The sequence below is a fragment of the Pristis pectinata genome, chromosome 3 (assembly GCF_009764475.1).
Source record: "Pristis pectinata isolate sPriPec2 chromosome 3, sPriPec2.1.pri, whole genome shotgun sequence".
Lineage (NCBI taxonomy): Eukaryota > Metazoa > Chordata > Chondrichthyes > Rhinopristiformes > Pristidae > Pristis > Pristis pectinata.
Window position 1 is genome coordinate 66,790,165 of NC_067407.1, and position 19,589 is coordinate 66,809,753.

Sequence of the window (19,589 nt, forward strand, 5' to 3'; positions counted from 1 at the left end):
CTTGCTTCTGTGAACAGGACATACCTGGGTAATTTTCCACATGGTCAGGCAGGTGCCAGGGTTGTAACTCTACTGGAACAGCTTGGCTAGAGGCATGCAAGGCCCAGAGCACAAATATTGAGTACTGTAGTCTTTGTTGTATGAGAGCTCTTAACCCCTTCTTGACATCATAGTGTGAAATGAATTGGCTTCTGAGATGGTGGGATCTCAGGAGGAAGTCGAGATGGATCATCCACTCTACACTTCTAGCTGGACATGCTTCAGCCTTGTCTTCAGCACTCACGTGCTTGGCCATGCCATCAATGAGGATGTTAATGCTCTGTTAACTAGTTAATTGTCCACCACCATTCATTACTGGATAAGACAGGAGGTGGAGCTTTGATCATTCACAGTTCTCTGTTGGAGAACTCCTGTTAATCTTGAACTAGTTTTTTACATATTGTCTTGCTCATACTTTCTGTTGAATGGTACTTCTCTGGATTAAAATTCATCTGCCATGTGTCCCCTATTTCATCTATCTATCTTGTGGTCCATTGCCATTCCCCTCCTAATTTATAACAGTTCTAAGTTTTGTAATACCAACGTTCTTTGAAATTAAGTCCTGCATCCCCAAGCCAGGTCATGAAAACAATGATCCCAACAGTGACTTGGGTTTCTACTTACAATGACCTCTGACAATGGACCTGGGCTTAGTTCCAATATCTCCGCCGGCTAATGACTAAATGAAAGGGAACTTGTACGAAGGTCTCCAGTGATGCCAGTGGATGTTTACTTTGAAGGAATAATACCTGAATATGTATCAATATACATTGGGTGTGCATAAAAAATCCAGCTGCTTTCAGCACCACAATTCAGCCTCTAGACAGAGTGATGAAGGATTGCTCTGTTGTGTACTAGCTGCCGCAGTCACCATCAATCACTGCACCACTACAAGTTCTGCACTCCCTGGCTGCAGTCACAGCTCCTGTGTTGCCCGGTTCTCTCAACCGTTCTATCCCTTCTGCATTATGTTAGGTAGCACACTGTTAAAAACAACTGAATTTGAAAAGTCCACCAACAAAGATGATCAACATCTTGATAAACCAAACCTGCAGAATCAGCAAACATAATCACCCGCATCCACTTCAGATATACAAAGGACAAAGTGAAGCAGGAAGGCATGATCTATCCTAAGGCAGTCGGCTGAGCCTGTCACATTACAATGGCAATAATTCATCCCAGAGCATCTCAGGACCCAGTCCCACACAGTTTAACGACTTTACATGGGAACATTACATGATGATTGACGTAAAACTGTGCTCCTTGCCCCAGGGGGCAGGTCCTCTCTGCCTTTACTTTATCGGGAGGATAAAACATATGGCATAGAAACAGGACCGTTGGTCCACCATATTGTACGAAACTAATTAAACTAATGACTCCTATTCCCTTCTGCCTGCACATGGTCCAATCCCTCCATTCTCTGCATATTCATGTGTCTATCTGAAAGCCTCTTAAATGCCTTTGTTATATCTGCCTCCACCACCACCCCTGGCAGCGCATTCCAGGCACCCACCACTCTCTGTGTAAAAAAACTTGCCCCACACATCTCCTTTGAACTTTCCCCCCTCACCTTAAATGCATGCCCTCTGGTATTAGATATTTCAACCCCAGGAAAAGGATATCTGTCGACTCTATCTTTGCCTCTCATAATCTTGTATTCAGGTAGAAACACCTTTAATTGCACAGCGTATTTCAAAACAGCAGGACATCTAAAGAGTCCACCTGTGGTGCAGTTGCTGTGTACCGTTGGAGGATGTAGAAGTGATGTGTCCACAGCAAGTTCCCAGGAGTAATATTGACCAACTGGTCTGACTTTAAGCGTTTGTTGAGAGATAGGTGCTGACCAGGACACTGGGGAGAATAGTCTGGGTGTTTATATCATGACCTGAGAGGGAGCGTGGAGGCTCAAAGGTGCGAAAGCTATACCCTCCTGTACTGGATGGAAGAGAGCCACAGACTAAACCACTGTACGATGTGTACAACAAACCAGTGCAGGGGAATCTAAACATATATCGACAAGTTTCATCCAGGCTTCAGGATCGCTTGGCCAACAACAACACTACAGCGTGACCATCAGCAGACCCTACCCCACCACTACAGTGTGACCATCAGCAGACCCTACCCCACCACTACAGTGTGACCATCAGCAGACCCTATCCCATTACTACAATGTGACCATCAGCAGACCCTACCCCATTACTACAGTGTGACCATCAGCAGACCCTACCCCACCACTACCGTGTGACCATCAGCAGACCCTACCCCATCACTACAGTGTGACCATCAGCAGACCCTACCACATCACTACAGTGTGACCATCAGCAGACCCTATCTCACCACTACAGTGTGACCACAGCAGACCCTACCCCATCACTACAGTGTGACCATCAGCAGACCCTACCCCACCACTACAGTGTGACCATCCACAGACCCTATCCCACCACTACAGTGGGGATTGTGACATGCTTCACCACACTTTTTGGGTGGCTCATCCCTTCACTAAAGACATTCCACGCTTGGACATTGAGGGACTGGAATCCTAGTACTGGAATTATGGGCCTTGGAGCGCACAGGAATTTGTTGTAAACAAAATCCCAGGCGAAAGTCATGGGATGTTAAAATATTTTTAATTTAGTTTGATTACTCTTTGATTCCAATCATGAAAACATTAGTGGAGGCAAAAAGAATCTGACCTAGGAGTCCAGAATTGGGTCACGAAGAGCCTGTTCATTTCCCTGCTGGTTGTGAGAGGGCAGTGTGCTGAGTGCTTGGATATGCAGGGGTGACTGATGGGATGGTCATGCAGGGAGTGCGTGGGTAGGAAGGTGGGAGGCAGTACCACTTATCAACGGTCTAGGAATATGTGTCAGCTGAGTCAGCTCCACACTGACTTCTGGAAGGTAGCTACTGTCTGCAGACTTGTACACAGCTGGGGAAGGAGCTGATGTGCCCAAGTGATTGGCCAAGCCCTTGTGATTACTGGAAAAAGGGCCAGGGATGTGGGCAGTTTGACGGAGTGCAGAGTCCAACCTGACCACAATAATGTGCAATGATTCAGGAATCCAACTCCTTCACAGACACAATGATACACGATGGGACACATAAGTCATGCAAGGTGCATGATTACTCAATTTACTGCCGTTATTAGAACGCCGACTTGACTGGTTTGTCATTAACTCTGTGACCTTGCAGCTCCAGACTCGGCTTCTCATTATGAGCAGCGCCATTGCACCTGAGACTATTTCACCCCTTCAGTTTGATGAGTTGTTTCATGCTGACTGAGGGGATGCAAATGAGGCTACCTCTGCAGGGTTACACCGCGTTGTGTTAATGAACAATCTAAAGGCAAGTGCTAGGCTTCAAACTCGACATATTCAATAAGGGACAAGACTGCTCCTCGGCTGCGATGCTTGCTGCTTCTGCTGTGAGCTATGTGTAACTTCCCCTCTTTGGCTCTTGACAGAACACTAAGAGGATGTGTCGTAGAGTTATACAGCACAGAAACAGGCCCTTCGGCCAACTCTTCCATGTCGAGCAAAACATCTACCTGAGCAAGTCCCATTTGCCTACATTTGGTCCATATCCCTCTGAGCCTTTCCTATCCACGTACCTGTCCAAATGTCTCTTAAATGCTGTAATTCTACCCACCTTACCATTTCCTCAGGCAGCTCGTTCTATATACCCACCATCCTGTGTGAAAAACTTGCCCCTCAGGTCCCATTTAAATCTCTCCCCTCAAGTCTACGCCCTCTAGTTATATATAGAACATAGAACAGTACAGCACAGGAACAGGCCCTTCGGCCCACCAAGTTGTGCTAAACTAATTAAACTATTAATTAAATGCCTAACTAAACTAATCTCTTTTCCCTACTCAATATCTATATCCCTCCATTCCCTGCACATTAATGTGCCTAAGAGCCTCTTAAATGCCTCTATCATATTTGCCTCCACTACCACCCCTGGCAGCGTATTCCAGGCACCCACCACTCTGTGTAAAAAAACTTGCTCCGCACATCTCCTTTGTACCCCCTCTAACCTTAAATGCACGCCCTCTAGTATTAGACATTTCAGTCCTAGGAAAAAGATACCAGCTGTTACACTACCTATGCCTCTCATAATCTTATTAAGTTCTAAGTTTAAGACTCTCCTAGCATGGCAAAAAGACTGTGACCATTCACCTTAGTTATGCCCCTCAGGATTTTAGTATCCCTCTATAAGTTCACCCCTCAGCCTCCCATGCTCCAAGTAAAACAGTCCCAGCATACCCAGTCTCTCCTTACAATTCAAGCCTTCCAGACACAGTAGTGTCAGACTGTGCTGATACCCAAACAACATCTTCAGGGTGTTATGTGTCCAGATTTTTCAGTTAATTTGTGGTTACTGATTTATGGTCACTTTGGGTGCGGGGAGTACTTTGGAAGTTTGCAATTTAAAGTGAGTGAGAGTGTGTGTGTGTGTGTGTGTGTGTGTGTGTGTGTGTGTGTGTGTGTGTGTGTGTGTGTGTGTGTGTGTGTGTGTGTGTGTGTGTGTGTGTGTGTGTGTGTGTGTGTGTGTGTGTGTGTGTGTGTGTGTGTGCAATGAAGCAGATTTACAAACTGGGTAGCGCAGTTTACCTGAGGGTCAGCTACAACCTCTGCAGCCACCAACCATCACCATGGTAAGCACGAGCAGAGGCAGCTCCTTCTCTCTCCTCCTATGTGCAGAACGCTTTAGCAATCAAAAAGTCCACCTAGGGAGACCAGCACAGAGGAGAGGGGATGCAGAATTGTTGTGTGCCCTCTCCAATGTGCTGCCGATTTGCAACTCTTCCACACCCACCCCGTCCTTCCCGGTCATTGCTGCAGCCACAGAATCTGGTGGAAGTTGTGAACGAGGGGCAGCAGAATGGGAACATGCTGTAGTCTGGTGGAGCCAGAAGTTGTTCTGATCTAATAAAGTGGGGGGGTCCTGGGCTGTAGTAGGGTGGGGGTTTGATACAGGATGTATCTGTTTTGGCAGGTATGTAAGCAGAGCCAGGCCTTGCCTCATTTATACCAACCCTTTCTACAAGCCAGCCAGTTTGCAATGCACGGTAACACATTTCCTCCAACACCTTGGGCTCTTAATTTATGCACGTTTCCTCTTACGTTGCATTTTGTCAAATGCCTTTTGGAAATCTAAATACTTCCACAGGATCCCCTCTATCATCTCTCCCTGTCACGTTCTCAAACATGATTTACCTTTAATAAAACCTAGTCTACAAGGTTTGATGATATTCAGCTTTCCCAAATGATTAGTTATTTCTTATTTGACTACTGACTCAGGCATATTGCCAACAATAGACATTAAACTAACTGGCCTACAGTTCCCCACCCTCTGTCTTCCTTCCTTTTTGAACAAGGGAGTCACATTAGCTGTTTTCCAATCTTCTGGTACCCTCCAGGAATTCAGTGAGTTCTGAAACATTCCAACCAATGGGTTCACTTTCTCTGCAGCCACTTCCTTTAAAACCTTTGGGTGCAGTCCATCGGGTCCTGGTGATTTGTCTACTTTAGCCCATGAGTTTCTCTAATACTTTAGCCTTGTGATTGGAATTTTTACAAGTTCCTCATTGTTACTTGAAATTAGCCCATCTGTTATCTTAGTGATATTTGCAGTGTCCTCCACAGTGAAAACTGATGCAAAAAATTCATTTAACATACCTGTTATTAATTTACCAGCCTTGTTTTCTGGAGATCCCACACCTACTTTTGCCACTTTCCACCTATTTACATATTCATTGAAACTCTTACTGTTTGAGTTGATACCACACACAAGTTTCCCTTTAGTCCTTTACCGCTGGATCCTAAAAACCTCCCAGTCCTGTGGTCTATCACCAGCCCTTGCCAATTTGTATTCCCTCCTTTTCAATTTAACATTATCCTTGACCTCCTTTGTTAACCACAGATTGTGTCTTTTTCTCATAAAATCCCTCTTTCTCATTGAGATAAATTCCTGCTGAGTGTTATGGACCAGCTGGTTTTGGTCCTTTGGTGTTCACTCTGCATCTGGAATTCTATCATATTATAGCCACTACCATCAATGGAGATCTTTAATCACAAGACTTCTAATTATCCTTCCTCATTACTTATGACCAGATCTAAAATAGCCCATTCCTGGGTAGGTTCCGTAACATACTGTTCTCAGAAACAATTCTTGATACACTCCACAAATTCTTCTTCGATGAAACCCTTGCCAATCACGATGATTAAAATCTCCCATGACAATTGCAGTCCCCTTCAAACATGCCCTAGATATTTCCCCATTCATGAACTGCCCTATCAAGAGGTCACATTTTCAGGGGCAGAGGTTACTCCCACCCACGTCTTCTTTCCCCTGCTATTTATGATTTCAACCCAAACTGATTCTACATTACTGTCCACTACCTCTATATCATAACTCAACACCACTCTGATTCCTTCCTTGATTAACAAGGCCACCCCAACTCTTTCCCTTTTGGCCTGTTCTTTTGGATCACTGCATAATTTGGAATACTGAACACCCAGTTCTGGTCACCCTGCAAACGTGCCTCCGTAACAGCTATTAGGTCATTCTCATATGTTGCTATTTGTGCTGTCAACTCACCTATCTTATTGCAAGTGCTACATGCATTCAGATAAAGTTTTTACTAACTCTGTCCTGCATACTTTTGTTTATATTTTCTGCCCCAGTCTGTCACATTTTGCTTGTCAATTTCCCCCTCACTATCTTGTGCCACTGTGCTCTTATTTCCTCTTGATTTATTGAGCATCCCATTCTTGGACCCATACCCTCCCCCTCCCCCCCAACTTAGTTTAAAGCCTTGTCTATGACCCTATTTATGTGATTTACCTGATTCAGCTGAGTCAGAATATTGTAGGTTCACTCTAGAGACATGAGGATAGCTCAGGTTGACAGCCCAGTGCAGAACCAAGGGAGTGCTGCACTGCTGTATGTGCCACCTTTGGGAAGAGACACTTAACCAAGTCTGAAAACTATCCCAAGCACGGCTTTGAAAAAAGCAAGAGAGTTCTCTCTGAATAATATTTATCCTCGACCATGGTCACGGAAACAGATTACCTGGTCAATTCAGCATTGCAAACTGCCAGAACTCACTGCGTGCAAACTAACTAGCCAGGCTTCCTACCTTTCAACACTGACACTATACGTCATAAGCTGTGAAAAAATGTCAGGAGATCCTTAAGTCACACAAGGCATTACAGAGGTGCAGGTTTCGTTCTCATTTGCACTGAAAAGAAAATGCAATTTCCATTTAGAGTAATTAACACTGGGTTATGATAAAATCAGTCACAGTAATAATTACAAGGGCAGCAGTACTGTTGGTGCTGGCAGGCTGCTAGATCCAGATGTAACTTTTGGATCAGTGTCATTAATCAGCTGGACATGAAGGTGAATCTGCTGGGCTGGAAGAAACACACAACTCTCAGTCAGGTGCAGCTATTTTGATAATATAATCAGCAAAAATTCTAGATTTAACATTTTTTTTATACATATGGACACAAACCAGTGCCTTTGGAAAGGAGGGGCAGAAGGTGGTTTTGGCACTGTCCTTGATTCTCTTCCAGAGTATTGAACATAAACTGGCATCACAAAGCCCTGTGTGAAACTAAAAAGTGTTCATCTCCAAATAAAGCCATTTTGTCCAATGCACTGTGTGTTAAGGAGAGAGGAGGGGAGAGTGGATGCTTAATGAACATAGCAGATGTAATAATTGACAGCAAACTGTTTCTGTGCATCCCACCTCCCAAATATAGAAGCAAAAAGAGACGGGAAACTTACACCGTCTACAAAACTTGTAGAAATATTTTTCAGATCAAGACTCTGCACAACTTCACTGGTAGAAATTCAAAAAAACCCAGCAGAAGGTAGTGGGTTAGACATGGATGGAGGACGTCAGCCAGTGCCCCCACGTGGAGCGGATCCCTCCACTCTTTGGCGCAGTATCTGTTGAACTACCTCAAGGTCTGGATTGCTGACAACAACACTGCCCAGGAACACGGGGATCCCAGCAAGCTGCAGCACATCCCACTAGCCACCTGTGATTTTACTTCAGCGAGATATCATACACGTTTCTGGACAATGAACAGAAATCTAATGAATAATTACCCCGTATCCTGCATGTATTGTCTTAATGTCCACTCCACTCAACACATCCTCCATCTCTCTCCTTCAGTATTCCAAATGGACCAGTCCCTTCATGACTCTATGGTCTGTTCTTTCATCTCATCCAGCATGCACTCCTCCTCTGACTGCATCTATCTATGCAACTGCAGAAAATGCAACATCTGCCCCTTTATATTGTGCTTTCCCACTAACCAGGGAGCCAAACAGTCCTTAGCCCTAAAGCTGCCGTTCACTTGTACATCTTCTAATTCAATTTAATGTATTTGCTACTCAAAATGTGGAGGAACCAAGTGCACATTTGCAGAATACCTCTGGCTCAGTCTGCAGGCACACCCTCCAAGTCACGTTGCCCATCACTTTACTTCTCTTGCTCTCCTGCACTATAGCAACAGAGCTCAATGTAGATTTGAGCTAAAGCTTCTCAGCTTCAAACCAGGCCTCCGGCATTACCACTCCTTTATTCTAGATTTCCTTGGTAATTTCAGACAATTCCAGATTTCCACTTGCCCTTTACTTTTGTTACCTTGCATTAGTCGGATGTCGTTAAAGATGTGCTTAAGCTGGGAAAGGGAGCAGAAAAGATTCATAAGGATTTTACCGGGACTGGAGAGCTTGATAGGAGAGACTGGATAGGCTGGGACTGTTTTCAGTGGATCGTAGGAGGCTGAGGGGTGACCCTATCGAGGTTTATAAAATCACGAGGGGCATGGATAAGGTTAATAGCCGCAGTCTTTTCCCCAGGGTAGTCCAAAACTAGAGGACATAGGTTTACAGTGAGAGGGGAAAAGTAAAAAGGGACCTGAGGGGCAACCTTTTCGCACAAAGGGTGGTGCGTATATAGTACGAGCTACCAGACAATTACAAAGGCAAGTACAATTACAACATTTAAAAGTAGTTTGGACAGGTAAATGGATAGGTAAGGTTTAGAGGGATATGGGCCAAATGCAGGCAAATGGGGATAGTTCAGCTAGGCAACTTAGTCAGCGTGGCTAAGTTGGGCTGAAGGGCCTGTTTCCATGTTGTATGACTGTATGGCATGGAATTGGGGATAATAAACTCATGTGGCTTGAGAGTTGGTCAACTGATGGAAAGCAAAGTCGGGAACAAGCAGATCCTTCCCAAGCTGGCAGGCTGTGACTAATGGGTACTGCAGGGAATCTTGCGCGAACCCCAGCTATTCACAATCTGTATCAACGATTCCGCTGAGGAGACCAAATGGGACATTCCACAGTGTTGATGACATGAAACTGAGTGGGAATGTGGTAGGGATGAGAGTCTAGAGAAGCCACAAGGGGATAGAGGCAAACTGAGGGAGTAGACAACAGATGAAGTATTATGTGGAAAAATGTAAGGTGATGTACTTGGGTTGATAAAACAGAAATGCTGAGTAGCTTTTAAGTACTGAGAGATTGGAAAATGTCGGGTGTTAAAAGGAACTGGGCATTCTTGTACAAAAGTTACTGAAAGCTTACGTGCAGCAATCAGGAGAGAAGTAGTATGTAGGCCTTTATTTTAAGAGGATTTGAGCACAAATAAGAATGACTTATTACAATTGTATAGGGCCTCTGAGAGACCACACCTGGAGTTCTGTGTATAAAAGGAAATACTTGCTATAAAGGAAAGCAGCCAAGATTCACCAGACTGGTTCCTGGGATGGTGGGTCTGTCATATGAGCAAGACACTGAGTAGACTAGGCCTGTATTAGCTAGAGTTCAGGGGAGTGAGAGAAGATCTCATTGGAAATGACAAAATTCTCATAGGGCCCTAGGTCTGGATGCAGAGAGGATGTTTCCCCTGGCTGAGCAGGCACAGTCGCAGAATAAGGGATAGATGACAAAGGAGAGAGGTGAGAAGAATCTTTTTTTATTCAGAGGTTGGTGAGTCTTTGGAATTTTCTACCCCAGTGGACTGTAGAGGTTCAGTCACTGAGTTCATTCAAAACAGGGATTGGTAAATTCAGCACATTATGGGGATAGTGCTGGAAAATGATGCTGAGGTGGAGGATCAGTCACAATCTTGTTGAATGACAGAGAAGGCTTGAGGGGCGAAATGATCCTCTTCTGATGATCTTTTATCTTCCAACAATGTGGATTTTCTGAATACATTACATGAAGAAATACATAGTATTTTCAGCACAAAAACAGCCCCTTCAGCCCAACCTATCGCTGCTGATATTCCATTCCATCCAGCCCCATGCCACTTCTAACCCCTTCTTCCTGAAGTGCCCATCTGGTTTTACTTTGAATACATTGACAAGGGTACTACTGTTTCTTGGTTGATGGGACAGGAAATATCCATAAGCCACCCTGACAGCTCTTTTGGCTCTGCTACTGTTCAGAATGAGTCTTTGTTTTAATTAAATAAAAACTTGCACAACTATGTCTACATGCAAGGGGTGAATTCCTCAACAAGTAGACAAATACAGACAAGAGCTGGATATGTTCCTCTTACCTAGCTGAATATAACTTGAATGTAACATGGTTCCTCCAGCATCATCGTGTTTTTCATCAGGAGCACAGGAATGCTCACGTCTAAGCTCCCCACTATTGTCCCCAGGTCACATGCTGGGTCAAATCCAGGAACCCCCTACCTCTCATTCCTGCAGAGACAACTTCTTCACACAAGCGGCAGAGGTTTGAGAAGGTGCACGAGCATTACCATTCAACAGGAATTAGGGACCCGAATAAATCCATGCCTTGGTGATGCAGATACATCTTGTAATACTTGAGGGACTGAGAGTAGATCCAGGGGCTGAGCTGGCTGTGTCCACCTGTCCCCACTGACAGGTGATAGGATCAAAGGAAGTGAGGATTAAGGATTCCCTTAGGAGTTTCAGGAGTGGTAGATTCAGTCACAGAGTAGCAAAACAGGCCCTTTGGCCCACCAAGTCTACAATAAACATCAAGCACCCATTTACACTAACTCCTTTCTATTTTCCCTACATTCCCATCAACTATTTGTCCTAGTCCAGCCACACGGCCAAAAAAAGCACACCAATGCCTCTACTTCCTCAGAAAGCTAAGGAAATTCAGCATGTCCCCTATGACTCCTATCAATTTTTACAGATCCACCATAGAAAGCATCCTATCCTGATGCATCATGACTTGGTATGGCAATTGCTCTGCTCAAGACCGCAAAAAGCTACAGAGAGTTGTGAACACAGCCCAATCCATCATATAAACCATCCTCCCCCACATGGACTCTGCCTACACTTCCCAATGCCTCGGGAAAGTGGCCAACATAATTAAGGACCCCTCCCACCTCGGTTGTTCTCCTTCTCCGCTCTCCTGTTGGGCAGTAGATACAAAGCCTGAGAGCACAAACCACCAGACTCAAGGACAACTTTTATCCCGCTGTTAACGTTGAAAGATTAACTCTTGATATCTCAATGTATTGTCATAGCCCTTGCACTTTATTTGTCTACTTGCGCTGCATTTTATCTGTATTCTGCATCCTGTTTTGTTTTCCCTTTGTACTACCTCGATGTACTTATGTACAGAATGATCTGTCCGGATGGCAGGCAAAACAAAAGCTTTTCACTGCATCTTGGTACATGTGACAAAAATTAACCAATTACCAAATCCCCCCAGATTCTACCCCTCACCTACACACTAAGGGCAATTTACAGTGATCAATTAACCTATTGAACCATAGAACAGTACAGCACAATACAGGCCCTTCGGCCCACCATGTTGTGCTGACCTTTAAACCTCGCCTAAGACTATCTAACCCCTTCCTCCCACATATTCCTCTGTTTTAAATTCCTCCATATGCTTATCTAACAACCTCTTGAACTTGACCAACGTACCTGCCTCCACCACCACCCCAGGCAGCGCATTCCATGCCTGATATCTCCCTTGAACCCTACCCATTACTTTAAAGTCATGCCCTCTTGTATTGAGCACTGGTGCCCTGGGAAAGAGGCACTGGCTGTCCACTCTATCTATTCCTCTTAATATTTTGTATACCTCTATCATGTCTCACCTCATCCTCCTTCTCTCCAAAGAGTAAAGCCCTAGCTCCCTTAGTCTCTCCTCATAATCCATACTCTCTAATCCAGGCAGCATCCTGGTAAATCTCCTCTGCACCCTTTCCAATGCTTCCACATCCTTCCTATAATGAGGCGACCAGAACTGAACACAGTACTCCAAGTGTGGTCTAACCAGAGTTTTATAGAGCTGCATCATTACCTCGAGGCTCTTAAACTCGATCCCATGACTTATGAATGCTAACATCCCATAAGCTTTCTGAACTACCCTATCCACCTGTGAGGCAACTTTCAGGGATCTGTGGATATGAACCCCCAGATCCCTCTGCTCCCCCACACTTCCCAGAATCCTGCCATTAACTTTGTACTCCGCCTTGGAGTTTGTCCTTCCAAAGTGTACCACCTCACACTTCTCCGGATTGAACTCTATCTGCCACTTCTCAGCCCAGCTCTGCATCCTATCAATATTCCTGTGCAATCTTCGACAGTCCTCCACACTATCCACAACACCACCAACCTTTGTGTCGTCTGAAAACTTGCCAACCCACCCTTCTACTCCCTCATCCAAGTCATTAATAAATATCACAAAAAGTAGAGGTCCCAGAACCAATCCTTGTTGGATACCACTAGTCACAGCCCTCCAATGCACTCCCCTCCACCACAACCCTCTGCTTTCTACAGGCAAGCCAATTTTGAGTCCACACAGCCAAGCCTCCCTGGATCCCATGCCCTCTGACCTTCTGAAGAAGCCTACCATGTGGAATCTTGTCAAACACCTTACTAAAATCCATGTAGACCATATCTACTGCACTACCCTCATCAATCTTCCTGGTCACCTCCTCAAAGAATCCTATCAGGCTTGTGAGACATGATCTGCCCTTCACAAAGCCATGCTAGCTGTCCCTAATCAGACCATGATTCTCTAAATACTCATAGATCCTATCTCTTAGAATCCTTTCCAACAGCTTGTCCACCACAGACATAGTGCTCACTGGTCTGTAATTCCCTGGACTATCCCTACTACCTTTTTTTGAATAAGGGGACAACATCTGCCACCCTCCAATCCTCTGGTACTATTCCCATGGACAACAAGGACTCAAAGATCCTAGCCAATGGTTCAGCAATCTCCTCCCTCGTCTCACACAGCAGCCTGGGGAATATTCTGTCAGGCCCCGGGGATTTATCTGTCCTAATATTTTCTAACAGCTCCAACACATCCTCTCTCTTGATATCTACATGCTCCAGAACATTAACCTTACCAACACTGTCCTCAGCGTCATCAAGGCCCCTCTCCTTGGTGAATATTGAAGAGAAGTATTCTTTGAGAACCTCACCCACTTCCACAGCTTTCAGGCACATTTTCCCACCTTTGTCTCTAATTGGTCCTACCTTCACTCTCGTCATCCTTCTGCTCTTCACATGTGAAAAATGCCTTGGGATTCTCCTTAACCCTACTTGCCAAGGCCTTTTCATGTCCCCTTCTAGATCTCCTCAGCCCCTTCTTAAGTTCCTTCCTTGCTACTCTATATTCCTCATGAGCCCTATCTGATCCTTGCTGCCTACACCTTATGTATGCTGCCTTCTTCCTCCTAACTAGTTGTTCCACCTCTCTTGTCACCTGTGGTTCCTTCCCCCTGCCATTCTTTCCCTGCCTCACCAGGACAAATTTATCCCTAACATCCTGCAAGAGATCCTTGAATAATGACCACATCCTTATAGTACATTTCCCTTCAAAAATATCATCCCAATTTACTCTCTCAAGTTCGAGCCTTATAGCCTCATAATTTGCCCTTCCCCAATTAAATATCTTCCTGTCCTCTTTGCTCCTATCCTTGTCCAAGACAATGCTAAAGGTTAGGGAGTGGTGGTCACTGTCCCCCAAATGCTCACCCACTGAGAGATCTGTCACCTGACTCGGTTCGTTACCTAATACTAGATCTAATATGGCATTCCCTCTAGTCGGCCTGTCAACATACTGTGACAGGAATCTGTCCTGGACACACTTAACAAACTCTGCGCCGTCTAAACCTTTGGTACTAAGCAGGTGCCAATCAATATTGGCCAGCATATTTTTGGGATGTGAGAGGAAACAGGAGCACCTGGAGGAAACCCATGTGGTCACAGGGAGGACATGCAGATTTCATACAGATAATACCAGCTGCACCATTGTGAAGCCCCAGATCTGCAGAGATGGGAAGAAAAGGCATTGCTAGAGATACTCTAGTTATGACCAAGGAGGGATACAGACCCAGAGCCTAAATCAGTGTACTTTGAAATTTCAGTGAGGGTCAGTTTGATATTGGGTGAGGAAATAAAGCTGGATTTGAGGATTTTGGAATTATGGTAAGAGTTTAGAGAGTCAATCTGAACAAGGACTTAAAAACAGAAAGAAATCGCAGCACAAAAGGGGTATCAACACATCATGTCCAAGCTGTGTCCTGGTGTTTAGAGATAAGAAGTACAATTAGGATGGAAGGTTTAGGAAGGCTTATGTAGTGGGGAATAGTAACTGCAATACTGAATGGGCGAGGGACTTTTAGCCAGCTAAATTACCTGCCCAACAATTAGCCACCCAACAGAACACTGGTCAGAAAGGAAAACAAGAGGTGTTGGGTTTTTTTTCTATTCCCTGGATATTAAAATAATATCCAACAGCAAAATCAAAAGCCCGGTTTAAAAGTAGAAAGCATTCTCACCTCCCCTAGTACTTTAATACTCTAAACAAGCAATGAGCTCTCCCCCTGCATCCCCCCTGCACTTCCCCCCCCACCCCGCCAGCACACAGATGATTTTAAGTCTGGAGAAATCAGATCTTTAGTACATTGTTGTTCAAAATGAATCCCTCTGTGTCACAGGGTACACAAAGTTCAAGTCCAATTTCCAGTCTCCCTTTTAATAGGATCATAAATAAAATAAAAGATTAAAGAAAAGATGATGCTGGAGATAGTCATTGGATCAAGAAGCATCTGTGGGGAGAAACAGTTCACATTTCAGCTTGATGAGTCTCATTGGAACCTGAAATGTTGATTCTGTTTCTCTCTCCACAGAAGCTGCCTGACCTGCTAAGTGTTTCCAGCATTTTTGTTTTTATTTCAGATTTTCAGCAACTGTAATAATTTGCTTTTCTCATGGGGTCTTGTGGTTGCAGACCCTGTAACCAGTTTTATTGACCTAAAGCCTACAATGGTTAGAAGGATAAATAGCCTCATTAATACAGTTACATTAGGATCCTCTACCTGTGCATCTCGTGACCCCTGTCCTCACTTTATGTCAGTGTGAAAGATAACACAGGACAGCAGACATCTCCTGTCCAGTTTGAATGCAGCTTGTGCAAAAACAGACAATGCTGTTGGACACAGAAATAATAGAACACAAGGAGGAGAATGTCAGCCAGTTCTGCAGGATCACCCACTACATCAAAACATTTTTACAAGCTGCAAAAACCTTCAGGCAAAGGGATGGCTGGGGGAGGTAAGGACTCAGCCTCCCAAAGTAATTCCAAGAATGTGATTGGGGCCAGAAACTAACTGAACTGAAGTATATTTAGGTTAACTTGGAACTCCTTTTCTTCCTTCTTCAGATTTCACGTGCAGCTCTCTGCCTTCCATGACCTGACATCTCTCTTACCTTAAATTCTTTGCCCCTTTACTCCTTCCCTTAACCTCAGCTGATTCTACCTACATGCCACACAACACTAAATAAGAAAGGTGTCATTCTGTGTGCAGGTTACACAGAGAAGGGACAAAGAAATATAGCCTCAATGCTGATGTGTGCATGCACAATACACTAACTACAAGCACAGTACCATTCTCTGTATAGATCACACACAGACATACCCAACATAACACTGAAACATCTCTCACTGCTGAACTGTGCTCAATGCATCACATTTTGACAAGCACGTTTACAGATCCACAACTTCTTCAAACCCACCGAGGTTTGGAGCTAATTTTTGTGGAGATGATGGAAAATACTTTATACCATACTTTAGGACAGGTGAATAGTCGCTGAGGAAAAATTCACAGAGAGCATTGCACAACACTGATAGTGAGGTATAGATTCAGCATCAAAGTCCAAGTCCTGTGCAAATATCCAGCACAGGAGAAGGCAGCTGGTGCTCTTGGATTCCAATATCCTACCTTACAGATCTTAAACAGTGAATCTTGTCCATCCCCATCAGTGTCCTTGAAGTAATCATGGGCTGGAAAAGTCCGATTAATATCACGGGTGATGACGTTCTCCTGAACAGAATCCTGGAAAAAAATTGAACAGAAATTAGTGACTTTGGAACCTAGGATTGTTTTTTTTCTCCTCAGTGTAGTACCATAAGGCATCCATAATGCACACAAAAGTAGCATATCTCGCATTGTGGGACAGGGATACATCGCTTTATAAAAACAGGTGTGATCCACAAGGTGTTCTAAAAAGTAAATATGACACGAACAAGATGGGTACACCATATATGTGGATATTTATTATCCAAGTGAATCACATGCATAAGTCCTCACAGCGAATCTCTCCTTTATCTGATCTTTACAGAACATAGAACAGTACAGCACAGGAACAGACCCTTTGGCCCATGATGTTAAGCCGAACTAATTAAGTTAATGACACCTAATCCCTTCTGCCTGCACATGGTTCATACCCCTCCACCACCCTTGGCAGCGCATTCCAGGCACCCACCACTCTCTGTGTAAAAAACCTCCCCCGCACATCTCCTTTGAACTCTCCCCCCTCACCTTAAATGCATGCCCTCCATTATTAGATATTTTGACCCCGGGGAAAAAAATGCCGGCTGTCTACTCTATCTATGCCTCTCATAATCTGATGAACTTCTATCAGGTCTCCCCTCAGCCTCCACTGATGCTTTTACCGATGCACCATAGAAAGCATCCTATCAGGATGTATCACGGCTTGGTATGGCAACTGCTCTGCCCAAGACCACAAGAAGCTGCAGAGAGTTGTGGACCAAGCCCAGCGCATCACGGACACCAGTCTGCCCTCCTTGGACTCTGTCTTTACCTCTTGTTGTCTTGGTGAAGCAGCTAGCATAATCAAAGACCCCACCCACCCTGGACATTCTGTCTTCTCTACGTACCACCAGACTTAAGGACAGCTTTTACCCCACTGTGATAAGACTATTGAACAGTTCCCTTATACAATGAGATGGACTATGACCTCACGATCTACCTTGTTGTGACCTTGCACCTTATTGCACTGCACTTTCTCTGTAGCTGTGATACTTTACTCTGTACTGTTATTTTTTTACCTGTACTACATCAATGCACTCTGTACTAACTTGAAGTAACTGCACTGTGTAATGAATTGACCTGTAAGATCGGTTTATAAGACAAGTTTTTCACTGTACCTCAGTACAAGTGACAATAATAAACCAATACCAATACACCACTCCAGAAAAAACAACCTCAGTTTGTCCTCTTTATGTCTTCTTCGTTCACCATGACCTCTGGACTCAAACTCTTCCTTCCCCAACCTTTCCTTTTTCTCACTTTGTTTCTGCTTACATCTCAATCTCCCTTGATCACTTCCATGGACTTCTCTGTTTATTCCCAATCCGTTACCCTTCAATCAATCAAACCCTCCATGTTCCCAACATATCCATTTCCTTTCCAATCACAGCTAAGCAAATGCAACCCCATTACTTAAGAAAAGAAGGTAAGAGAAAAGGGGGAAACTACAGACCTGTTAGCCTGTCATCAATTGTACGAAAAATGTGGGAAACTATTAAGGGAGTTGTAACAGCACACTTGGAAAATAAAACAGGATTGGGAAAGTCAAGATGGATTTATGAAAGAGAAATCATGTTTGACAATTTATTAGAGTATTTGTTTTGGAAGTTGTAACCAGCAGAATCAATAAAGGTGAACCAGCTGATGTAGGGTATTTGAACTTCCAGTAAACCTTGAATGAGGTACTGCAAAAGAGGCTATTGTGATGTGATGTGAGCGTCTGTCTCCACCACCCTTTCTAGCAATGAGCTTCAGACAATATTAGCACACAGGGCATTGGGGGTTAATATACTGGCATGAACTAAGGATGCACTAATGGACAGAAAACAGTTGGGTTAGACTGGTCATTTTCAGGTTAGGAAGCTATGACTTGTGGGGTGCTGCAGGGATCACTATAAGCACCCGAGCCGGTAACAATCTATATCAATGATTGGTGATGTGACCAAGCATACTGTATCCAGGTTTGCTGATGACAAAAAGCTAGGTGGCAAAGGAGGATGCAGAGAGACTTTGGGGGATATAGACAGGCTGTATGAATGGGCAAAGACACAGCAGATGGAATTGGGAAAAGGAGTAGAGGGGAGATAAGGAAAAATAGTTTCATCCAGAGGGTGGTGGGGGTCTGGAACTCACTGCCTGAAAGGGTGGTGGAGGCAGAAACCCCCATCACATTTACACAGTACACGGATGGATACTTGAAGAGCCACGACCTGCAGGGCTACAGAGCCAGTGCTGGGAGGTGGGATTACGCTGGGAAGCTTGGTGTGAGTGCAGACATGATGGGTCAAGGACCTCCTTGTGCACTGTAAATTTTCAATGAACTCATTTCTTCCACTCAATCTCTGATTCTCTCCCTGTGTCGAAAATCTCTCAATCTATTCCTGATACCCTCCCCCCTTCCCCCAATTTATTCCCTATTTCCAATAAAGTCCATTTTGTGAAAATCAAAAAAACACTGCAGATGCTGGAAATCTGAAATACAAACAGAAAATGCAAGAAAAACTCAGTAAGTCTGGCAGTATCTGTGGAAAGCGAAACAGTCAACAGACAAACTGTGGGAAGAGAACAGTTCTGACAAAGGGTCTCTGACCAGCTGGGGTCTGCCCGGGTTACGAACAGTTCACAGGAACTGAATCCTGCCGTAACCTGGGGACGACCTGTTACTATGGTAATATCAAGGTCTGGTGGGATGTCATTTGGGATCCCGACTCCATTTAAACTTGAGAAACTGGGTGGGTTTGGGCTGAAAGGGCACCTATTAGAATGTGTTAATGTCAAACTCCAGGAGAAGCAGAAGGAGCAGGAATACTCCTCCTGCTACCACAAGGAAACCTTAGGGCGCCCCTCTCCCTGGACCTATAAAAATGTAACACCAAAAGCCAGAAGGTGCAATTACGGTTCATCCAATATTGCAAAACCAACATAAAAGACACAAAATCGTCATGAAACAATCAGGACTGATAGCCTACCTACAACAACTGCAGTGGGGATGAAGGGATGGGTGAAGATTCATGGGTCGGGGCAAAGTCTGGATGTTTCTGGGGGAATACCTCATAACAAAGGCCAGACTTACCCTTCAGAGTCCATCAAGATTTGCAGGATGCAAAGTCTTAAAATGATTTCATTGGAAAACATGGTGAAAAAGACCATCAAAATATATTAAGATGTGT

General features: G+C 44.4%; 1 protein-coding gene across 3 annotated transcripts in view; it reads right to left on the minus strand.

The window, feature by feature from the left end:
• Positions 1–19,589, minus strand: part of rabgap1l (RAB GTPase activating protein 1-like) — a 396,343-nt gene that overhangs the window by 203,398 nt on the left and 173,356 nt on the right. For all 3 annotated transcript variants that reach the window (XM_052010817.1, XM_052010819.1, XM_052010818.1), the window contains one exon: positions 16,309–16,422. In XM_052010817.1, coding sequence (XP_051866777.1) covers positions 16,309–16,422 — 114 coding nt within the window. The remainder of the gene's footprint in view (positions 1–16,308; positions 16,423–19,589) is intronic.